Source organism: Lissotriton helveticus, chromosome 1_1 (genome assembly GCF_964261635.1).
Source record: "Lissotriton helveticus chromosome 1_1, aLisHel1.1, whole genome shotgun sequence".
NCBI lineage: Eukaryota > Metazoa > Chordata > Amphibia > Caudata > Salamandridae > Lissotriton > Lissotriton helveticus.
Window position 1 is genome coordinate 1,811,109,984 of NC_136057.1, and position 23,489 is coordinate 1,811,133,472.

Here is a 23,489-nt window from a genome sequence, read left to right on the forward strand (position 1 = left end):
AGGAGAGGAAGAAGGAGGAGAAATTCCTTTATTTTACTTACTCTTTTTAGAGATTGAGAAATATGCCTCCTGGGATTGCCTTTGCTGCCTACAACACAAGCTCCCTTGCACCATGGTACAAGGGTACCTGCGTTTTGCGCTAGGCTGCCTAAATTGCAACAGTGCATGGAAAAGGGCAAGAATGCGCCGTATTACTTTAAATACGGCGCATACCTGACCTTTCCCTATGGCACAGCAAGAAGACTTGCTGGGCTGTGCTGCACCATAGTTTCATAAATATGCCCCTAACTTTACAATTGGACTGTTTTGCTTTTGCATAGGTTAGCTGGCCAGCATTTCATAACTCATCCACAGATATTGCTAAACTATGTATGCAGAGGCATTGAGTGTAATATGCTTTTTATTACCATTGTTGAATGTTAAAAGGGGCAATGAATCACAAGAGCCAAAACCCAGAGTGGGTAATGGTGCTTCACCCCTCTCTCTACAATGGCAATAAAACGCATGCTTCATGCCATGCTGTTTTTTTCGTGTGCAGAAAATATAATTATAAGTATTTCATTCCACCCAAAGCACAAGACATTACATCTATGCAATGAGACAGAATCTGAATAGCTAGCCCTTTTGGGTAAGGTCCAAGTTGATTTATTTTGTAAATTGATTCTACAATGGAATTTCTACGACAAGAAGCAGTGTTCTCTCAAATTAATTAAGCTGTACAGAGGGAAAATGATGGAATTTGAGTAATACATTTGTAAGTCTGAGTTCATTACTGCACGTCTCAAATAACATGTATTGAAATAGTCTGGAACGAAGAAACATTTTCTTTCTTTGTGTAGGGAGTCCTCCTGCAATTAATTCCTTACATTTAAAGCCAGACAAGACAGATCACAAATCTCTTTTGCTGTCATAGAGTATGAGTCCACAACGGATGTGCTTTCTCCCTAGCCACCAACTTTTTTTTGCAATTTCAAAGTTGAATGGGTTGAGTTTTATGCAACGTGGTGTGATTCACAAAAGTACTATATTCAAGGGCAATACCAGATGCACGATGAGACGAGGTAGAGAGAAGATAGTCCATCGATTCTTTTTCAGGCAGTGTTGATCAAGTGGGCGTTCTTCATAAATGACAGCAATCCAGGGACATCTTAAGGATTTTGGGGGTCCCGGGAGAAACATAATTTGAGGCACCCTGCTCGGAACAACTAACATTTTCAGCTGATCCTTGCCCTCAGCAACTATGGTTGAATCATTGGCAACCCTCTGCGATGGCTCCCAGACTTTTAAGAGACCCCAGTCCTTCAGGGGGCCTCCATTCAGTCAAAGCCTTTGAATATATATGAGAAATTGCAGACCTGGAAAGGGGTTTTTGAGTCATTTTGATCATGTTTGTGTTATGCCACTGTCTGGGACTGTCTTGAAAGCTTAATGATGGGGCCTGTAGAAAAGGGGGCCCTGGGCCAGAGCCCACTTAGACTATGCCTTAAAATATCTCTGCTGCAATTGTTTATTAAAATAGGTGCTATATTGGGCTGGATAGTATGCTATGAACGTTCCTGATTTGTCAATGTCTGGGATTGTCTTTTATTTTAATCTGTTCAGTGCACCAGCATGATCCTGGTTGTGCTCGACAGAGTTTCTCCTCAAGAGTCCAGTAGTCAATACTTGAGTAGTATTCGTGTGGGAACCCATTCAAAGTTTCCTCGTTGGATATATGTTCCCACTTGATTTTAATCAAACAAGGGTTGTAGAGCGTGAGCCATATTGTCTATGTATGGCACGCCCTTCAATGAAGCTTCTGGCACTGGCCGTTCCTGTGCAGGTGCCTGGTGTGGTCTATGAAGCTGGAGATGGAGTAACCTTTACTGCACGGCTGGATCCTGCGGCACGGGGGTGCAAGCCGATATCCTCATCTTCAGTCTGATGTTTAGCAAAGTTCACAAAAACCTGCATAGGTGAAAATCCAAAGGTAAAATAAAATCATCCTCCTGAAGAAAAAAATGATCATACAGCATTGACTTTTAGATAAACCTAAATTATGCATTGAAGCCAAAGTACACCCATGAGCTGGAACATTTTACTTAAATTAAATTACTATGAACTATGCTTTGATCCATGGTCGTGTAGCCCTCAAACGCCAGCGACACAACTTCTTTGGCACAACCTGAGCAATATAGTGGCAGAACTCACGTGGATGTATAAAACTGCATGACCAATGTAGCAAAAGATTTGCGACGAATGTCTCCTTTTCTTCGTCCAAGTTACACAGTATTTGTTGTGTTTCTCTCACAGTCATTAATGTGTTTAATCGCATGCGCGCTAGCGGTTTTCCCGCTGCGCGCTGCGTTTTGAAAAAAGCCGCGTTACATGACGAGCTCAGCTCGTCATCAGCGTGCGAGCGGCGCAACTCATGACGAGCTGAGCTCGTCATGATCGTCGAAGTGGTTAAGTGATGTTGTTCAAAAGGCTCACATCCGGCAATGTCAAATGTAGTAAGATTTTTCAATATGTCAGAATACTGGACCTGCATAGCCCACATTAACTTAGTACATTATAAAAATAAAACCAAAAGACTATAGTGGAGACTAGCAAATGCATACACTTTACGATTCTGCACTCTGTAATGACTCTATTAGAGGTTTGAAGGCTAACCACCTTCTACTTTTTTGCCTAGGAAGACTTGCAAATTTGATGTGGGAATGTTACGCATATTGATATTTCTATTAAGGCCCTGATTATGAAGTGTTCAGGCTGAGGAGGGGGAGTTACCACACCTGATAAATACTGGTATCCGCGGGTGTGGTATTAACCAGAGATGGTAAATATACCTCCTGTTCAAAGTTTTGGCCTTCTCAATTTGGCATATGATACAGGGCTCAGCATTTAGCACACCAAAATCTACATGTTTTGCCTTTCTACCAGGTTGTTTCAATTGATACATTTCCCTAGGTTTTACTTGCCAAGATCTGTATGGGGGATACTAGCTGAGGTTCAATATATTTGATAGAACTCAGAATCCCATCTGTTTCATGAGCGAACTCCTGTTTATGCGAGGATTAAAATTTAACCCACTATGCATAACCAGGGCCTAAGTGTTGTTACCTAGTAAAAAACATAGAAGCGGTTAGGTGGACCCATGATTATGCATATGTATACTGCTGTGCCTCAGTAGTTTATTGACATCAGATGTGCACGTTTATATACCTTTTTACATCTATATGGGAACTAAAGCAAATTAGTCGATTTCTCAACAAATGGGTAAAGGCCCCTCCACAATTCGGTGATAGTTGTCAATCCCTGGATTACGAGGAATATTCCATTAGTCATTTGTGACCAGTTGGAACCATTGCATTTTCTTAATCAGTCTTTATGCTGCTTGGTACAGTCCCTTCAGTTTATACTCAATGGAGATGATTCTGTTAATAGCAATTCTGTATTCAGCAGACCTAAATGTACTCTCACAATACTATGAGTTGATGGTGACCTTTCAAATAACCCCATATTTTCAAAGCTATGGGGCGGATTTAAAGTTTGGTGCAGAGTGTATGCCGTCATAACTGCGACGGGGAACCCTTTCCATCCAAACTCTTGGCCTGCCTGCTCTATTTAGAATTGGCCAGACAGTCGGATTTCTGCTGAAGGAGTAAAATGTACTTAATCAGCATAAACGTTCCTCTGATGACCTGAGGTATTAGGGGCTGTTGGAGGTAAGGCAGCGAAACATATGCCCTGTCTAGAGTAGGCAGCTGGGTGCCTTTTTTATTACTGTCCATCACTGCCAGGTATATTCTGGCAGTGAGGGATTGTAAAAAAAGAAAAATGGCACCAACACCATGGAAGAAATTTCCCACTGTGTGGGGGTCATTGTTTTTTTTCTTATAACAAACTACAGCTTTATGAGTTTGCTTTTGAAAAATTAGAAAGTTTTGAAAACTTTGGGGCAGATTTTCAAGAAACTGACGCATCTGTAGAGATGCGTCGGTTTCCCTGCGCCAGCCTGCGATACCCTTGACCCACCATGGATGCGCAGTATTTACAATACGGTGCACAATGGAGAAAGGATTGACAGATCCATCAGAAATGCTGACGCATCTGTTGGCTCAAAAGTCATGCATTGCTGGAGTCGTGTTGCAAGCATAACGCAACTCCAGCAATGCATTTTGAGGCCTATACTTATCTTGTAGATTTCACTGCATTACTTTTAGGAGGTTTTCCTGAGTGGGAAAGGCCCTCCCTGCATACAATATACCTGACGCAGGTATAATGTGACGCAGAACGTTACAATGTGACGCATCTCCCTAGATGTGTCACATTGTAAATTGGCCGCATTGTTTACGCCGCAGCTGCGTCACAAAGTGACGCAACGTCAGCGCAAAAGTGTCAACTAAGGCATCTACTGTATTGAAAGACTCTGGCCCCTTCTATCCTTTCTGCCTCTGAATAATCATGAACTTCTGCCTTGACTCACAATGCATGCCTTTCTAAGAATCTTCTGGGCACTCTTCAGGTGGTACAAAATGCAGTAGTTTCTTCTATCTTGGACTCAAAAGAAAATGGCTTTTATCATCTGTCCACAGATCTTTACACTGGCTTGCATTACTAGATCCAATAAAATGTTAAACTTTGTGTATTGTGTTCAAATGTTTGAACAAACCCGCTGCCTTCGGACTAACTGCTAAATTGATAGATAAAGGACCAACCTGGAATTTACGCAGCAAAAATCTACCTAAACTAATAGTTACTAAGCATAACCTTAGTAGAAAAGGTGACTATCATTGCCAGGTCTGGCACCTTAGTTATGAAACTTGTCACCACTACACATCCAGCTCCACCCCATGCTTTAACCCTATCCGTGCTGATGACGGACCCGCTCCGTCATCAGCCGCGGTGGCGCTGTGCTGATGACGGAGCGGTTCCGTCATGGCCCCCCCGACGCGCCTGCGCGGCGCTGATTTCGCGCCTGCGTGGCGCGTTCTATTAAGCGGGCAGGGTTAAGCTTCAGGAAAACGCTGAAGGTTGATCTCTTTGGGTAGGAAGTTATTTAGAACTCTGCCAAAAAAATCCTGCTGTCCCTGAAGCAGGCATAACGGGGTAGAATGTTTCTACCCTCGTTTTTCCTCTTTGCAGGTGTGCTGGATTATACAGCACACATACAAAGAGGAAAATGCCTTAACGCATAGTTTTTGTACAGGACGCTACCCCTTCCTTCAGAAAAATGATGCTGACAAAAACGCAGACACCTTTGCACTCTGGCACAAGGCTGCCTGCGTTGGCACACAGCTGCTCTATTTTGCTCTGTCCTAATCAAGCAGCGCAGCACAACAACTTTACTTGCTGCACCACTTTACATCAACTCTTTGTAATTCTGGACCTTAGTATTTATAATCCCAATACACTAGACTAGAGACCATATGGTCAGTGTGAATGAGGCAAACATTAGCAATTACTGTATTGGTGTATAAAGCACATATGATATTTCTATCAAAAGTCACATATTATGGATGCTGATATTCAAGGCCCAGCAGCATGTTGATGATTCTAGCCTTATCCACAAAGCACAGTCTATTTGCGGGCTGTACTCACTTGATCCAAGGTGGTCTGAGAAACAGAATATTCTTCGATGTTCAAGCTTTCCTTGTTGGAGATAAGCAACTGAAATATTCTCGCCAGAGAAGAGGAAGAAATCTGGTACTGCAGCATGTTGTAGTGCTTCTCCCTTTGTACGCAGCCAGGAAAGTGGGCCTGGATAAACTTCTCAGCTGAGGCCGAGTCGGGAGCAGAGCCGGCCTTGGGTGCCTTCACTTTCATCGTGACGACATATCCATCTCCAAATCTAGGGAGGACAAACAGGTTGTTTTGTGATGACTGATTTATATAAAAAAAGTTCCATGTGATAACTTTGTCTTATTGTGTTTGCAAATAATATCACCTGATTTGTAAAAAATATTTTAGTTCAGTTTTTTGGCTGTGTGCTATTTGTTTGTTGTGTTTTTTGCTCCTTTTATGATGGGAAAGACCCACTGTACCTCTCGCCCCCTTACTACCACTCGCCACTCTACCATTCCCTGTGTTTTCACAAATCTTGTGATTTCCAATTTCAGAAGTGTTGTTGTAAATGCTATGATCTGAGATGGTATAAGTGATATAATATGAAAGAGTATAAGCAGTTCATGTAGAAGGCATGAAATATAGTTAATGTAGTGTGGCTAATGAGTTCAATACACTAAGTATGGTGGTGCACGAGTTACAATAATTTGAAGGTGTTGTGCCAATTATAAATTTAAGGTATAAGTATACCTTTCCAATGTCTTATGTTTGTGTCCTTTTAGTCTGGTTTGTATAACAATAATATACAAGGTGATAGTAATTTCAAGGTGGTGCATACATTATAAATTTAAAATAAAACTATAACTTAAGAATTTCTAATGTTTGTTTTCTTAAAATTTGGTTTGTGTAGAAAGTAACTACAACTCCATTTTAACCTTTGGCTTTTTTCATTGAATTTGAATTATTTTTTTTAATAAAAATGGTTCCTAATGTAGAGACTATTGTCGTCGAATGGAGTGCTACTAAGTGGAGTGTCGTACAGCAGAATGGAGAAGATTGTTGTACAGTGTAGTGTCATAGAGTGGGTTGGAGTAGAGTGTAGGGGCATAGTGTACAATGGAGTGGCGTGTTGTACAGTACTGTGGCATGGAGTGCAGCAGAGTGGCAAGGTGTAGCATAGATTTGAGTAAACTGTCATAAATTGGATTGGAGTCTTGTACAGTACAGGGGAGAGGTGGGTTGTAGAGTGTTGGAAAGTGTTGAAGAGTGGAGTACAGCGTTGTACAGTGGAATGTCGGGGCATAGAGTTGATTAGATTGTTGTATGGTGTATTGTAGGGTCATAGAGTGCAGTACAGTGTGGCATAGTGGCAAAGAGTGTGGTAGAGTCTTGTGAAGTGGTTTGCTTAGAGTGCTGCAGAGTTGAGGGTCATACAGTAGCATAGAATGGGGTAAATTGTCGTACAGTGGAGTAGAGTGGTGTGGAGTCTAGAGTAATGTGAGTAGCATAGACAGAAGTAGCATGTTTGGAGTGGAGTGGAGTGGCGTAGCACAGAGTGGAGTAAAATGTTGTAGAGCGGTGTGGTGTGTTGTGCAATGGAATGGACTGGAGTGTAACAGAGTGAATTACAGTGTTGTACAGTGGAGTGGCGTGGAGTAGAGCAGAGTGCAGTATAATATGGTAGATTGGATTGGCATAGACTGTCAGAGTTGAGTGGCTAGGGAAGCAGTTAGAAACTAAGTTTATGCTTGGCAGAGGTATGCACCCTGTCCAAGCTGAAACCATAATCCAAGTTAGGGTAAGTTAGTTTTGCACCTGAAATTAACTTGTGCTCACCCCCTTGTACCATGGCACACATCAGTCAGGCTTAACTTGAGTACCGATGTGTAAATTATTTGTGCAACACTTCAAACAGTAACACAGTGAAAACACCACAAAAAGATTGCACACATAGTTAGAGAAATAGAGCTTAATTTATTGAAGAAAATGACAAAAAACCAATAAGTAGAGCCAAAGTTATTAATGTTTAAAGAATATCAGAAAAAGTATTCCTTCTGAGCCTAAAGTGCCAACCGGGGCTATCTGGTTGCACTAGCAGGTCAAATCCAAAAGTTCAGGCCAACCGCGATAGCGCGCTGGTTGGATACAGGGATCAGCCTTGGACCATTGAAAACAGTACCCTGGTTCACGGTTGCGTCGACGTCGAGGATTGGAAGCATGAAGCAAAGGACATGTGCTTCTGTGTGGATTCTTGGGGTGTAGGAGATGAGTCGGCTCCAAGCCGCACAAAGTCCAAGATGCATGGCGCCATCGAAGGTGCAATGCACTTGATCCACACAGTAGCTGCGATGTGTCGGCATAGATGGAGATGTGTTGGTTCAGAGTGGCGCAATGTCATTGATGAGTGGATTTCTGCTGGAGCAGCACTTTATACCCACTTCCAAAGGCCAAGGACTGGATTGGCACCAATTTAGAAGGGGGGCAAGAATCACTGATGGCAGAGATCCAGGAACTGTAGGAGGATTGTTAGATGTCTTTGATTTCCCTGAGACTTCAGGACAGAGGCAAGCAGACAAGCACTTGGGGCCACTCTGGGTTCAAGTGGTTTAGGTCCAGTCCTTCTCACCCAGCCAAGGAGGACAGCAGGCACTCGGCAGATTAGCACAGCAGAAAAGCAGTTCTTCTGGCGCAGCAGTACAGCAGATTGGCAGTCCTTCAGCAGAACAGCAGTCCTTCTTCCTGGCAGGTTATCCACAGGTCCAGAAGAGTACTGAGATGGTAGGGCCAGAAGTCAAGTTCTTACACCCAGTGGTGCCTTTGAAGTGAGGAAGACTTCAAAGAGAGGCTTTGAAATGCACAGAGATCCTCCCTTCCTGCATTGGCTCCAGACTCAATATGGGGGAGGCTAAGAAGTCCTTTGTGTGGGGACAGGACTCAGAGTATTCAGGTGTAAGTGTGAGGCTGTGCCCAGCTTTTCCCTCCCATCCTGCCCAGGATGGCCCATCAGGATGAGGATGGCCCATCAGGATGAGGATGGCCCATCAGTCACACCTAAGCTCCCTTTGTGTGTGTCTATCTAGCAGGAATGCACAAGGCCCTGCTGTCACCCACCCCAGATGTGTATTGGAGACAGGCAGCAGGCAAACAGGGCTAAGAGCTGAAAAATAAACTTTTTCTCCCGTCTATGATCTGTCAGGAGTATGGTGAGGTATATTCCTGTAAATAAAGTTAGTGACGATATATAGGCACAATTTTACTATTGATGTCCCTGTCCTCTTCTTGGCATACACTAATTTGAGTGCCTTTCTATCACGTCTAAAACTTTACATCAGGATAAATGCCACATTACAGAGTTTATACTAATGGGTTAGTCCATGAATAGCCTTTGATGTACTTTTCATTATCATTCATAGAAATTTGGCTTTATCGCATTTTCGAAGAAGATAACAAGACCCGAAGTTGGTTTCACCGTAATCATAAATCGGTTGGGTCATACCACAAGGTATGCATTTTGATGGTCATTCATCTTACCTCTTAATATATCATTTATCAGTGGAGTAATGATTACTCTTTGGATTTATCCCGGTAGTGATTCAAACGCAGTCTCTAACCGCTACTCCGACTCAAGGTCATCTGTCTTTACCTTGTGAATATAACAGAAGTAAGCTATAGCTATTTTTGTTTGTCTTTTACCCTAGTTAAGATACAAGGACTAAGGTGGTGATGTCTTAGTTTGTTTGCACTCACTTGGGCTTTGCACAAATGTGATCTTTTGACACTGGTGTATTTGTCTTGCCAGTTCACTATTGTCTCCAATGCACACGGTGCTTCCCCATTTGTCATTTAAATTTGTGATAATACAATGCAATGTGAAAATATAACATATTGTATTATATCTGTATAGGGTTTTATCTTGCAAAAAAATCAATTGTCCTGGGGATGGTCTAATGGATTGATGCCACTCAGACCGAAACGTCGACAGTCCCGTCAACTCCAAGAAAATCTTTAGCAATATTTATTTATGTTGAGATAATATTTGCTTCATTATTTTTTCAGGAGCTGATGCAGGTTATGAACTGTGTGTCTAAATTCATTTGTACATCCTTTCATAATGTCTTTTGCTGATATTCACTTTGTTCAAATGTACCCTTCTTAAATTCAATATTCTAAAATCATATACATTTACTTTATACGAATAGGATCTTCCGTGTGCTGTGCTTTTTGAAAATGACATTTATTGTGGTTGTCCTGTTGGACACGTTGGAGTTTGATTTGACATGACTGACTCAAGAATAATTTAAACAAAAGAACAAATTTAGTACAAGTGAAATCCCTTGTAGACATATCCTTTACCTTGAATTATTAATTGCCCAAGCCTACAAGGGTACATTGGGTCCTCCACTTTCTGTAAACATTTTTCTAAAAGTGGCATTTTTAAAATTGTAATGACAAATTCCACTTTACCATTATAGAGGGCTTACAATTACAATTCCTTAGGTACTAAACTCAACAGTTCCACCTCCTTCCGATTGGCAATTATGCTTATTAGATGTAACAAAGAATTTCCAATGTTAAACTATAGAAGGGGTAGGACTCACAGTAGTGAAAAATGAATTTGGGATTTTTTCACTACTAGGATATGTAAAATTTAAATGTACATGTCCTACCTTTTAATTACATAGCAAGCACCCTGCCCCATGGGCTCCTGGGGATTATCTTAGGGGCGACTTCTATGTAATAAAAGGGGAGTTTAAGTCTTAGCATGGAGTTTTAAATGTCAAGTTGACATGGCAGTGTAAACTGCACACACAAGCTCTGCAGTGGCAGGCTTGAGACAGGGTTTAAAGGGCTACTTAACTGGGTGTCACAATCAGTGCTGCAGGCCCATAAGTAGCATTTAATCTAAAGGCCCTGGGCACATATAGTGAACTTTATTAGTTAATTAAATATGCCAATTGCATATGAGTCAATCAAACTATGTTTAGGGAGAAAGTACATGCACTTTAGCACTGGGTAGCAGTGGTAAAGTGCTCAGAGTCCTAAAACCAACACAAACAGATCAGCAACACTTTGATGCAAAAAGTCTTGGGGGAAATCACCCTAAAGCTGACAGGTTTAACAGTAGCATACTGTGAAGAGGTGTACAGTGCAGTAAAGTGAATTGTGGGTAATAGAGTAGAGTATCATAAAGTGGTGTGGAGTGGTGTAGAGGGAATACCATAGAATGCCGTAGAGCGCAGTAGAGTGTTGTACAGTAGCATAGAGTAAGTAGAGTGCTGTAGACTTGCAATGACAGGACTACATTGTTGTACAGCGGAGTGCTATAGAGTGGAGTATACTGTGGTAGAGTGGAGAGGCAAAGACTCCCATTGAGTGGGAGAACAGTGTTGTTGAGTGGATAACAGTGTAGTGGCGTGGAATGGAGTTAGGGAGACAGGAGTGGTGTTCACTGGAGTAGCGTAGAGTGGAGTGGCATAGAGTGGAGTAGTGTAGATTGGACAGAGAGAGTGGAGTGGCGTACAATGGAATAGCATGCAGCGTACTAGCTTACAGTTGTGTGGCATAGAAGGGAGTGGCATAGAGTGGAACAGCATAAAGTGGAGTGGCGTTACATACAGTGCAATAGAGTAGAGTGGCGTAGAGTGGTGTACAGTGGAATGGAGTTGACCAGAGCAATGTAGAGTGAAGCAGCATAAATTGGAATATTGTACAGCATATGTCTTCATACCCCATGAGATACGTGGATGCATTCTCAGGGGGGATTAAATGCCTCTGCATTTACTTGTAAATGAGGATTGGCTGAAAGCACGTTTCCAGACCATTTTTATTTACATGGATTTGAAGTGTTAAAAAAAGTGTGAGACTGCAATACTTAGGGCCATGAGGGGATCGTCAGTGAGTGTGGAGACGAGGTGAAAGAGGTGGATAAACAGAACACAAAATTCTTCATATTGCTGTTTTTACCTTCAGATAACTGCATATGAAGCTACATGAAAAATAAAGGCAAGTTTAACTAAGGGATGGGAAATGTACACATTTAACTTTTTTTGTTTTTTTTTTTTTTAAATCTTTTTATTCACAGAATTTTTATAATTTTTCCCACCCTCTGGAGCACAGAGGCACAGAGGGGGGCAAGGAGCAAATAATAGAGAAAAACAGTTTTTCCTAATCATATCAATTTTACATCATACATTTCGTTTAAAGTAAGCATAAAAAGGGAAAAAATAAAGAAACTTCGTCTTAATACCAAAATAATAGATCAGTCCTTATTTGGATGAGATCACTCTCCTTATACATAGATATTGATATCGATTGTACTTTCTATATGTATTATACATTATTATACCTTATTATACCTCATTTACAATTATATACACATTTTTACAAATTCTTACAAATTATATACATATACTTTTCCTATACAAATCAGCCTTCGTCCTTCCATTTCGTTATTGTTTCCCATATTTCCGAACCTAATTTCCTCAATCTTTTCCCTCTTCTGGAGTAGATCGCTTTTTCTAAATTATATATACTCAGCAGCCTAGCTAACCATTGTTGAAATGATGGCGCCACTTGATCTAACCATGCGGTGGCAACACACAGTCTGTACACTGCCATGGCCACGAAAATAAAATAATTCCCTGTCTCAACATCATTGTTTCCATCTACCCCTAACAGAATAATCGCAGGTGATAGATTAGCAGGTAATTTTAGTGCCCTTTGTAGAAACATTTCTATCTCTTTAAGTACTGTAACTAAACTCGGACACGTTGCAAACATGTGAATGGCATCTGCGTCTGCACTCGTGCACCTGGGGCAGTTTATACCAGTTGTCGCTCCCCATTGTGCCAGTTTAGCCGGGGTATAATATAACCAATACATAGTCTTGTAATGCTGTGCTTGTAATGAGGCAGAGCATAGAATATTCATCCCTAATTCTAATGATATATTAAAACATTCTTGTTCTATGCCCAGCTTCATTGACCAGATTTCCCCCCATTTAGCCATGTCATCCGTTCTTTGTTCATTTAGTTCAAAATAAAATCTTTTAATTGTGCAATCTACTCCAGTTTCTATTATCTCTAATATATTATTTTTTTCCAATCCTCTTATTCCCCCTCTTTTGTTTTGTAAGAAACTCCTTACTTGTAGATATTTGAAGAAATGATTTGTCGGCAAACTGTATTTTTTCTGTATTATTGCAAAATGTTTCACCCCTTGTGTCCCCATTACATCCCCCAGTTTTATTATCCCTTTCCGATACCATTCCGTAAAAACTGCATCAGAGAATATATCTCCCGGAAGTAACATATTCTCGTATAACCTCATATACCTATTAAATTTCCCCAAACCAAACTTTTTCATAAAAGCCTTCCATATATTATGTGCACCCAGTATAGTCTTAAAACGTGTTCTTTTGAAATATGCCGTGTCAAAATTTTTCAAAAAAATATTTTTAGTTTCTTCACCCAGCAATATGCCATATATCGCTAGTGACCCTAAATGATCTTCTTCTTCTGCTTCGGCTCCACCTATTAGTCCTACCATATACTGCAAGGCAGCGGCCCAATAATACAACTTAAAATCTGGTAACGCCCATCCCCCTCTTTCCCGTGGGAGTGCCAAGAATCTCGCCGCTCTCCTAGTTTTGCCTTTGGACCAAATAAATTTATTAATCATGTTTTCAATCCTTTTAAACCACACGTTATCAAACCATAAGGGAATTGTTCGGAAGAGATACAGGAATTTCGGCAGGATTAACATTTTTATAATGTTCACTCTTCCAACCAAAGTAAAATGGAGATTGTTCAGTCTGTCTAGCTCCCCCCCAACTTTCCGTACAATAGGATCGATGTTTAAGTCTACTATCTTATCTAATTCTGAAGTTATAGTTATTCCCAAATAGGTTCCCGTCCGCGCCACCCGTGGATCCTGGCATGAGGCCTTACTATTTTTTATGATTTGTGTTTTTCCGGTATTCAAAGAATACCCGGAAACCTTCCCAAATTCCTTTGCCTCCTGTTCCACATGTCTTATAGCCTCTGTGGGTGATGATGTTATAACCGCCACGTCATCGGCATAGGCCAGGACCTTACACTCCCCCCTAAGTGTGACAATTGGGGAGATGTTCCTATTTGACTCCAGTCTCCTGATTAGTGGGTCTAAATATATCGCAAATAGTAACGGGGAGCATGGGCAGCCCTGCCTTGTGCCCCTGTTAATTTTTACTTTATCCGTTAACCCCCCATTAATTCTGATTGCCGCCACAGGATCTCTATACAATGTCTTTAACGCTGTTAAAAAGCCACTACCAAATCCCAATTTTTCCAGAACACTCCACATATACACCCATGACACACGGTCAAAAGCCTTTTCAGCATCAAGTAATAATACCGCGAACGGGTCCCCGTCAGCCTCTGTTTTATCCATAAGGGTGATTAACTTCCTAACATGGTGTGTAGTCCCCCGTCCCGGTATAAAACCGTGTTGGGTATTGGTAACTAGAGGTGTTATTACACTGGTGAATCTTGTTGCCAGCGCCTTCGAGTAAATCTTTGTGTCCGTGTTCATAAGAGTGATTGGTCTGTATGACCCCGGGTTAGTTGGCGTTTTCCCTTTCTTAAGAATAACCACAATTTCGGCCTCAGACCAAGTGCTTGGTATTGATCTTCCCTTCTGTGCCTGTTTCATAGTATAAAGCATATCTCCACCTAACTCCTCCCAGAACACCTTATAAAACTCTAGCGGGATTTTGTCTGGACCAGCCGCCTTACCTGATGGTAAACTCTTCATAGCTGTTTTTACCTCCTCTAAGTCTAACAAGTTGTCTATCCTCTTCTTCTCTGTTTCCTCCAGCTGCCTCCCCTCATAATAATTCAAATACTCCATTATGTCTTCAGGGTCTTTTATATCGCTTTCAGAATATAAATTCGTATAAAAGTTCCTGAAGACTTCCCTTATTTGTTGTACGTTGGTTAAAATCACCCCTGTACTGTCTTTGATTGCTTTTATCTCCCCAAAGGATACCTTCTGTCTAGTTCTAGCTGCTAACAATTTGCCCACTCTTTCATTCATCTCGTAACAATTCTCTCTATTCACTGTATATTGTTTGGCTGCCCTTTCTGCTATCTGTTCTTCCTCCTCCATTCGCAGTTTCACAAGTTTAAGATATGCGGAGTCCGTTGGAGCTCCACTTCCAGCTTGATCTGTCCTACTATTCAGTTCATCCTCTGCCCGCAGTAGTTCCCTCCTAACCCCCTCACTTCTTTCTTTCTCCTGCTTCCTTTTCCTAACCCCATAGCTGACGGTCTCACCCCTCACTCCGGCCTTAAAACAATCCCACACTATCCCTACGGGTGCTGTATGCCTATTTATGTTAAAAAATTCAGATATCCATCTCCTCATGTGTTGAATATATGCGTCCTCCACTAGAAAAGCCTTTTCAAAAGACCACTCCGAGGCCTTCCTTACCTCTGTCATGCCTTTTAAGCTGACTATAAGAGGATTGTGGTCCGATAATAGTCTTGGTGTTCTTTCGATATCTATCCCATCGATGCCTTGGCTGCTAACTAAAAAATAATCTAATCTGACACTTATCCTATGCGGTGCTGAGTAATATGTAAAACCATCCTAACCAGGGTTAAGGGTATCCCAAACGTCCAGCAAGCCATTGTTTCTAGCTAAATTAACGATTGCTTTAAACACTCTTTTCTTCCGTCCCTTATATTTAACTGGGGGCCCCAGCCCCAGCCCCAATCCCCCCGCTCCATTAATATTAAAATCTCCTCCTATCAATATAAATGGAGCCCAGGTTGCCAACTCAATATCGATTTCTTCAAAAATCTCCGGATCATCACCTGTAGACCCATAAATAGACCCAAGAGTGACCCATGTTTCTCCAATTAGACATTCTATCAGGGCCCATCTGCCCCATACATCCTCGCATTTTTTCCTGGTGGTGACACCTCTTTGCCTTGCCATAACCGCAACCCCCCTATTCCTACTTCCCTGCCTAGAGTGTGCTAAAACAGTAAAACCTAGCTGGTCTAGCAGCCTAATTTCAGACAGTTGTATATGGGTCTCTTGGAGTATTAGAAAGTCTATTCTTAAACTTTTAATCAGGACAGCTACCTTTTGTCTTTTTGTCTTATCGTTAAGACCACACACATTCCATGTCATTATACGTGTGCTCATCCTGGGTTTTTAACAAATACAATCACAATTTTGGTCCTAAAAAAAAACACATTACACATTTTGACCACGACTTTATATGACTCAACCAACACAAACACAAACCTTCCTTCTGTTTCATTATTCCTTTTATTCCATAATGTTTCCTGTGTTATATATTTCCTATTTGCTTTGCGCTCCTTGCCCCCCCCGTGACCCCCACCCTTCCCCCCCACCCCGACTATCCCACCCCCCCTACAGGCAAAAAGGTCCGCCGGACCTTTGTGTGACAGCTGTGTCTGCTTGGGTCCCACGCCCCCCCCCCCCGCTCCTATTATGTTCCTAACCCTTTACATAGGTGGTGCTCAGTTATTGTTACCAATCTGCACAGTTACGTAGCAGTACACTACAGTTCTCTGTTCTTATGCTTCTATAGAACTTTCAAAAGATCCTAACTTCATATCCTGCTACCTTTAGCTGGTAAATCTACCACTAGATCCTGAGATTGTGTACTATTATGCGGGGTCCTTTCCTTGAGCCATGCCAAAAATTCAGCCGCTCTGACCTCAGAGTGAAAGATTTTGAACTGGCCATCTTTAACCACCTTCAATCTGCTAGGGAACATTAGGTATGCCTCACACCCAATTCTCTGAAATGGAGCTATTAGCTCCCGCAGTCTCCACCTACGCTCTACCGTTATATGACAGAAGTCTGGTCTAGCAAAGAACTCTACCTCCTGATGTCTACATTTTGCCTGTGGTCTTGCTTTGGCCATTATCTCTTCTCTCAATAAGAAATTACCCACATAAATTAGGAATGCTCTAGGCTTTTTTGACCCATCCCCCTTCCTCTGTGTAAAAGGAAATCTATGAGCACGCTGAATCTCTGATTCCCAATCCCAGCCTTTTATGTCTGGAAATGCACCCTTGAGAAAATCAATTATGTAAGCTCTAGCGTCCTGTCCCTCCCTTCCTTCCGGAATACCTAAGAGTCTGACATTATTTCTCCGCTGCCTGTTCTCAAAATCTTCGAGCTTCCATGCTACATCACTGTTAGTTTTCTCTTGGTCTTGTCTAAATTCCATCCATCCCTTCATTTCATCTTCCAGGGCCCCCGTTCTTTCTTCCACCTCTGTAACTCTCCCAGCCAGCTCTGTACACGCTTTATTTACTTTTCGAAGGACATTATGTATTTTTTTACTTTCCTGTCTGGCTCTCTGACTCTCTACCCTTGCCTCGGTCTGGATTTGTTTAAGCATTGAAAACATAACTTCAAACCCCAAAGGTGTATTTTGACGTTGGAGTTGCTCCTGACTCTGAATCTGAATTTCAGGTAGGCCTTGCCTGACTCTCTCCTCATTCAACCGTAAAGATCCCATAGTCTCATCTAGACTCCCAACACCCTCTTTATACATCTGAGATGTAGCTGCGTAGTCCCAGTCAAGTCTCTTTGCAACATTAATAGCTGCTGGACTTATAGATCCTTTTGTTCTTCTTCTTTTCTTGGTCAAAACTTTAGATTTGCGTTTTGCAGCTAGGTCCATATCAGAGAGCTCTCCAGAGCCAGAACCGAATGTAGATACGGTCTCTGTTACAAGTCCTGATAATGTCCGGTCGCTTCCCAAGCCGGCGACAGAGGAGTCCTCTGACTCACCTCCCCCAACCGCCCCCACCTCTTCTCCTTCATCCTCGCCCTCACCCTCATTAACAGAGAAAAAACATTCGTCAGAAGGGGAACCAGTTAGAAATATCATAACCTTAGGATCATCATTAACCACTTTACTCACATTATCATTTCTGTTTCCATCACCATTTCCCTCACCAACTCTCCCCCTCTCAGGCTGTTTAGGTGCATTAGTATCCTTACTACCCCCCTCTGAAGTGACAACAAGGTTAGACGCAATAGCATTACTCTGCTCCTCCCTTAATGCCTCTGTCGTTGCCTCCGTCATAAAATTGTTGTCTGACCCCGGATTTGGAGGCGAAATACTTTCTCCAACATGATGCAAGATAGTACCATTCTCTATATTATCGTGGTTAACATTTATATTATTTGAAGCACTATTATCATTTCTGATATTCTCAATATCGGGTACAGCCTTGCCCCCTTTCTCATGACTCTGTTTAGCCTGTCCAGAAGACATCTCCGCATTCTCCCGCACCGGAGCGCCTTGTAGTGGCTCGTTGACTCTGTGCACCTTCTTGCTTAGAGCTCCCAATTTATCAGTCTGAATTGGATAGCTAGCTGCCTGCGAGTTGCCTAACCCCCTCGCAAGGGGTCCATGGTCTGGGTCAGGGTCAGAGTTTCTACACACAGCTTCACCAGAGTCTATTTGCGGTATGGTTAAACCAGACATTACTTGTGAGCTATTTGTAGCTACAGGGAAAAAAGCCTCTAAAACTAGTGGCTGTCTCAGACTCCCCTGTTCTAGGACTTTTCCTTTATTTCCTTTATCCGTCGGCGCCGGCTTAGTCTTATCTTTCTTATCTTTTTTTTTCAGCCTCTCCCCCACGCTGCTTCCAGCCTCCTTACTCCGTGTTGCACTCCTTACTTGCTCAGCAGCGCGAGGGTCTTCGCATATCTCCTGCGTCCGCATCAGTTTCTTTGTGCGGAGGTTAGCCGCCGGGGCATCAAACTCGGTCCAAGCAGCTTTCTCTTCTCTCAGGGCTCTCGGGATCTTCGGCGCCATTGAACGCCAACTCGTGGACAGAGCACCCGCTGAGCTCTGCTGCCAAACGCGCTTCAGCTGCTGCCGCTGCCGATACTGTTTCCTCCAACCACTCGCTTTCACCATCAGCTGACGGGCATTAACCAATGCTCGAGTCAGCACCGCTTCCAGCGCTGGGAGGGCTGCCTCCGCTATTACTTTCGGGGTTAACAGCATAGATCGCTTTTCTCCCCGTTATGACTCTCAATAAACGCCGCTGCACAGAACAGATAGACTCTATCAAAGCACCGCCGTTTTCGTTTCCGTTCCTCTCCTTCGCCTTACACTTAATCCACGTGTGAAAACTCGAGCGGGGGAGCAGGTAGGGAGCGCGTCCTTCCCCTACAGACTGTCAGCGGCCATCTTGCCTCCCGTACACATTTAACTTTTGAAAGCTCAGTTGGTTAAGTGATCACTACAGATGTTTGTGTGTGACCAGAGAGACAAAGATTTAAATCCTGAGTGACACAGTGAGTAACAGTGACTTGTTTATTCATAGTGCCTCTGAGTTAAGCACCTGTGATAGAAAGCACAGTGAATGTCATTATTTTAAAATTGTATTATACAGTATAAAGTAGGTTACCACAAAAGGAAGTGCTTAAGATAAAACAATTGCTATAAAAATATACACTTTTGTAATAAGTAATCACCCTGTATCTAGTGCAAAAAAATGTTGTCTATTAAAAGGACATGCTAGAGAACTTTGCTGATACCACCTTTATGCTACCTCTTAAAAAGAATACATATTTCTCATCATGAAGTTTCATATGACTCCATCAATTAAAGTCTATACTGGCTCCAAAGCAGCTTTTAGATTGGGTGATTAACCACTTGCACATGTTTCTGTTTCATTTAGGTAGCACCCTGGTGAGAAAGTATGGTTCTGTTTTAGCTCTCTATCCATCTGTTTCACCTCACAGGAGCCCCCCAACATGCCTACTAGGAAAAGGGGCACATTACACTTGCTAGCATTAGGAGGAACAAGTCTCAAGCAACAGTATGAGGATGGGAATTTGCTAGATATATTTTCTTTAATAACAGAGTGGCAGAACGCTTGCTTTGGGCATCAGGCCTAGGTGTGCTGGACTCGAGGGTAGTATTTTAGGTATCATTGATGCTGCAGAAATAGGGCTGTTCTTGCATTAGGAGACCTGTGAATTCTTGCTGTGCAACTGTTGCTTTGGAGCAATGGCACAAGGGACTGAAAAACTGGAGCAGAGAAGATACCTTGGTTGGGTATCAGAGATATGGAAGAGAGAGGGATAGTGGAGATGCTGCTTTGCAAAGCAGTGGCTACCATTAGTAAAGCAGGTGCAGTGGTACCAGGTGCCCCTTGGTCTGAGGGGCCCACTGAGGGGCCCACTGAATGTCTTTCTTTAAAAAGGGGGCATGGCGGCTCATTTACCTTGCTAGTATTATGGCAGAAGGAACCTTTGATGCAAAAATGGGGGGCAAAGTGTGGGAGCTCATTTCTTTTCGGAAAATGACAGACCTTTTTTCAAGGTTGAAATGATGGTCCGGCATAGTGTGGAAGGGGTGAAGAAAGAAGAGGAGATTGTCTGCATTTTAAGGCTACAGCTATCATTAGTACAGCAGCTGCACTTACATTGGGGCTTCAGAGTGTAATGGTCTCACATCACCCCAATTTTAGGGTGTAGTATTTTTGGTCAATTCTGTTTCGGTTTGATGCATTTGCTCTTGAATACATCTTACATTTAGTAAGATTTAGGAGCTCCAGAAAAGTGCAGCTAAAATAATCTCATAATCCCTGCCATCTGTGTTCAGCTATGCCCCTCCCACTCCTCCAATTTTTGCCATATAGTTTTGGAGGAGGGCCCCACTTCAAATTGAGGGGCCTTATTACGATGTCAGTCAGAGCCTCCGGCTGACACGGTCTCGGTGTGGAAACCGCCCAACCATAGGTAGGCGGTAATGCAAACTGAATTAGGATGCGACCGTACATTGTGCAGTACCAAACTACCATTTCTCCATGGAAACCCCCGGCCGCACGGCTCCCACTGACAAACAGGAGTTTGCAAAAATCACTGCACCGTGTGGAAGGCGGTAAACAGTCAAAATATCGAGTAAAAAATATCGAATGGACATAATATCGAGTTTAAAATATAGAATGGACAAAATATCGAATGGACAGAATATAGACATCAAAAATATCGTTTTTAAGGTAAGTAATGTAATATCGAATGTTAAAAATATAGAAAATTAAAATATCGAAGTATATAATATAGGTTATTAAAATTATCGAATTTTTAATAATATCGAATTTTTATAGTGTTTATTATGTTATTATATGTGTGAAAAGTGTGAATTTATGTTACAATTTATTTTAAATAATTTATTTTGTTTTTTTAATTTTTGCGTAATTTAATTCTGTAGCGGGTTGTGGGTTTATGGGGGAATAAGGTGGGAAGTAATTTCATTATAAATAATTAAATATGTACATTTATTTATTGGTATTCATTTTTAGTTAATTGTTAATTAATTTATATTTGGTAAATAATTAAATTATAATTGGCAATTAATTTTAATTAATTGATTAATTGCTAATTATGTTAATTTGACTAATTTATTTTCTGTAGCGCGTTGTGGGTTTATAGGGGAATTGGGTGGGAAGTAATTTACTTATCATTAATTAAATATGTAAAATTATTTATTGGTATTTATTTCGAATTAATTGTTAATGAATTTTTTATGGGTAAATAATTATATTTTAATGGTCAATTAATTTTATTTAATTGATTAATTGCTAATTATGTTAATTTTACTAATTTATTTTCTGAAGCGGGTTGTGGGTTTATAGGGGAATAGGGTGGGAAGTAATTTATTTATAATTAATTAAATATTTCAATGTATTTAATTGTATTTAATTTGAATTAATTGTTAATTAATTTTTTAATTCTTAATTAATTAATTGTTAATTTGTAATTAATTTGTATTAATAGGTAACTAATTGTAATAATTACTTTTAATTTGTAATTTTAATTGATTAATTATTATATTATATTAAATTGGTAATTACTTTTAATTAATTTTTTATAGATATTAATTTATATTTTTTTAAATAATATATGAAGTATTTACTTTCCCTACTGTTGTACCCACTGGAGTGGGAATAGTAATTTTTACCCCTACGCTATCCAACGCTTTCCCTACTGTTGCACTCTTTGGAGTGGGAATAGTAATTTTAACCCCTACGCTATCGAATGCTTTCCCTACTGTTGCACTCTTTGGAGTGGGAATAGTAATTTTCACCCCTACGCTATCCAACGCTTTCCCTACTGTTGCACTCACTGAAGTGGGAATAGTAATTTTTACCCCTACGCTATCCAACGCTTTCCCTACTGTTACACCCACTGGTGTGGGAATAGTAATTTTTACCTCTACGCTATCCAACGCTTTCCCTACTGTTGCACTCACTGAAGTGGGAATAGTAATTTTTACCCCTACGCTATCCAACGCTTTCCCTACTGTTGCACTCTTTGGAGTGGGAATAGTAATTTTAACCCCTACGCTATCCAACGCTTTCCCTACTGTTGCACTCTTTGGAATGGGAATAGTAATTTTAACCCCTACGCTATCCAACGCTTTCCCTACTGTTGCACTCTTTGGAGTGGGAATAATAATTTTAACCCCTACGCTATCCAACGCTTTCCCTACTGTTGCACTCTTTGGAGTGGGAATAGTAATTTTTACCCCTACGCTATCCAACGCTTTTCCCTACTGTTGCACTCACTGGAGTGGGAATAGTAATTTTTACCCCTACGCTATCCAACGCTTTCCCTACTGTTGCACCGACTGGAGTGGGAATAGTAATTTTTACCCTGACGCTATCCAACGCCTTCCCTACTGTTGCACTCTTTGGAGTGGGAATAGTAATTTTTACCCCTACGCTATCCAACGCTTTCCCTACTGTTGTACTCACTGGAGTGGGAATAGTAATTTTTACCCCTACGCTATCCAACGCTTTCCCTACTTTTGCACTAACTGGAGTGGGAATAGTAATTTTTACCCCTACGCTATCCAACGCTTTCCCTACTGTTGCACTCTTTGGAGTGGGAATAGTAATTTTTACCCCTACGCTATCCAACGCTTTCCCTACTGTTGAACTCTTTGGAGTCGGAATAGTAATTTTTACCGCTACGCTATCCAACGCTTTCCCTACTGTTGCACTCGTTGGAGTGGGAATAGTAATTTTAACACTCTTGCTATGCTACGGTAATAATATTGTATATTTTTTAATAATATTATGTTAATATATATATATATATATATGTTTTAACAAATAAAATTGTATTTTTGTATAACTTAAATTAATTATTTAATAATTTTAAGGTTATTTAAGTATTTTTAACTATATTTTAGTTATTTATTTTTAATATTTTTTTCATTTTACATTCATTTTAATAAATTCGATATTTTTACAAAGTACATATTTTTGAACGATATTTTTGATTCGATATTTTTGTACTTACCCGTTTGTAGATAGGACTTCGATATTTTTGTAGTCGATATTTTGGAGTCGATATTTTAAATGCCTATATTTTTGTAGTCGATATTATGTCAGTGATCCTTGGCAGGCATCTCATGGTCCACCCCAGGGTCACAACCAGAGGACCAGGGGGAAAGGGAGACCTGCTAGGGGCCCCCCAAAGTCACTTTCCGACAGATGGAAAGGCTGTCGAAAACCAACATCATAATCCCGACTGTGGAAAAGTTGTCCTTCAGGGATTATTAGCCCATTCCGACTGGCCCATCGGAACCAAGTCGATTTCCCTAGCTGGTTTACACCCAGACAGCCGTCATTGTAATACGATGGTCGGAGTGTAAACCAAAGATGTTGGTTTGAAAGCCTCCGACCAGCGGTCAGAGGCTTTCCGACAGACATCATAATAAGGCCCATTGGCTCAATGCAAAAAAGTTTGAAGACCTCTAGAGTACAGTGCAATGGGGTAGAGTGTAGTGGGGTAGAGTTGAGTGGTATACAGTGTAATAGCGTACAGTGGAGTGATTTACAGGGGTGTGACATAGAGTGGAGTGGTATACAGTA

At 41.3% G+C, this 23,489-nt stretch overlaps 1 protein-coding gene across 1 annotated transcript in view; it reads right to left on the minus strand.

Annotated features, from left to right (window-relative positions):
• Positions 1–629: 629 nt before the first annotated feature.
• The window catches only part of ABCA4 (ATP binding cassette subfamily A member 4), a 1,114,059-nt gene continuing 1,091,199 nt past the window's right edge, over positions 630–23,489 (minus strand). Inside the window, exons 50-51 of the mRNA XM_078650330.1 lie at positions 5,584–5,833; positions 630–1,947 (exon numbers count right to left, since the gene is read on the minus strand). Coding sequence (XP_078506456.1) covers positions 1,837–1,947; positions 5,584–5,833 — 361 coding nt within the window. The 3' untranslated portion in view covers positions 630–1,836. The remainder of the gene's footprint in view (positions 1,948–5,583; positions 5,834–23,489) is intronic.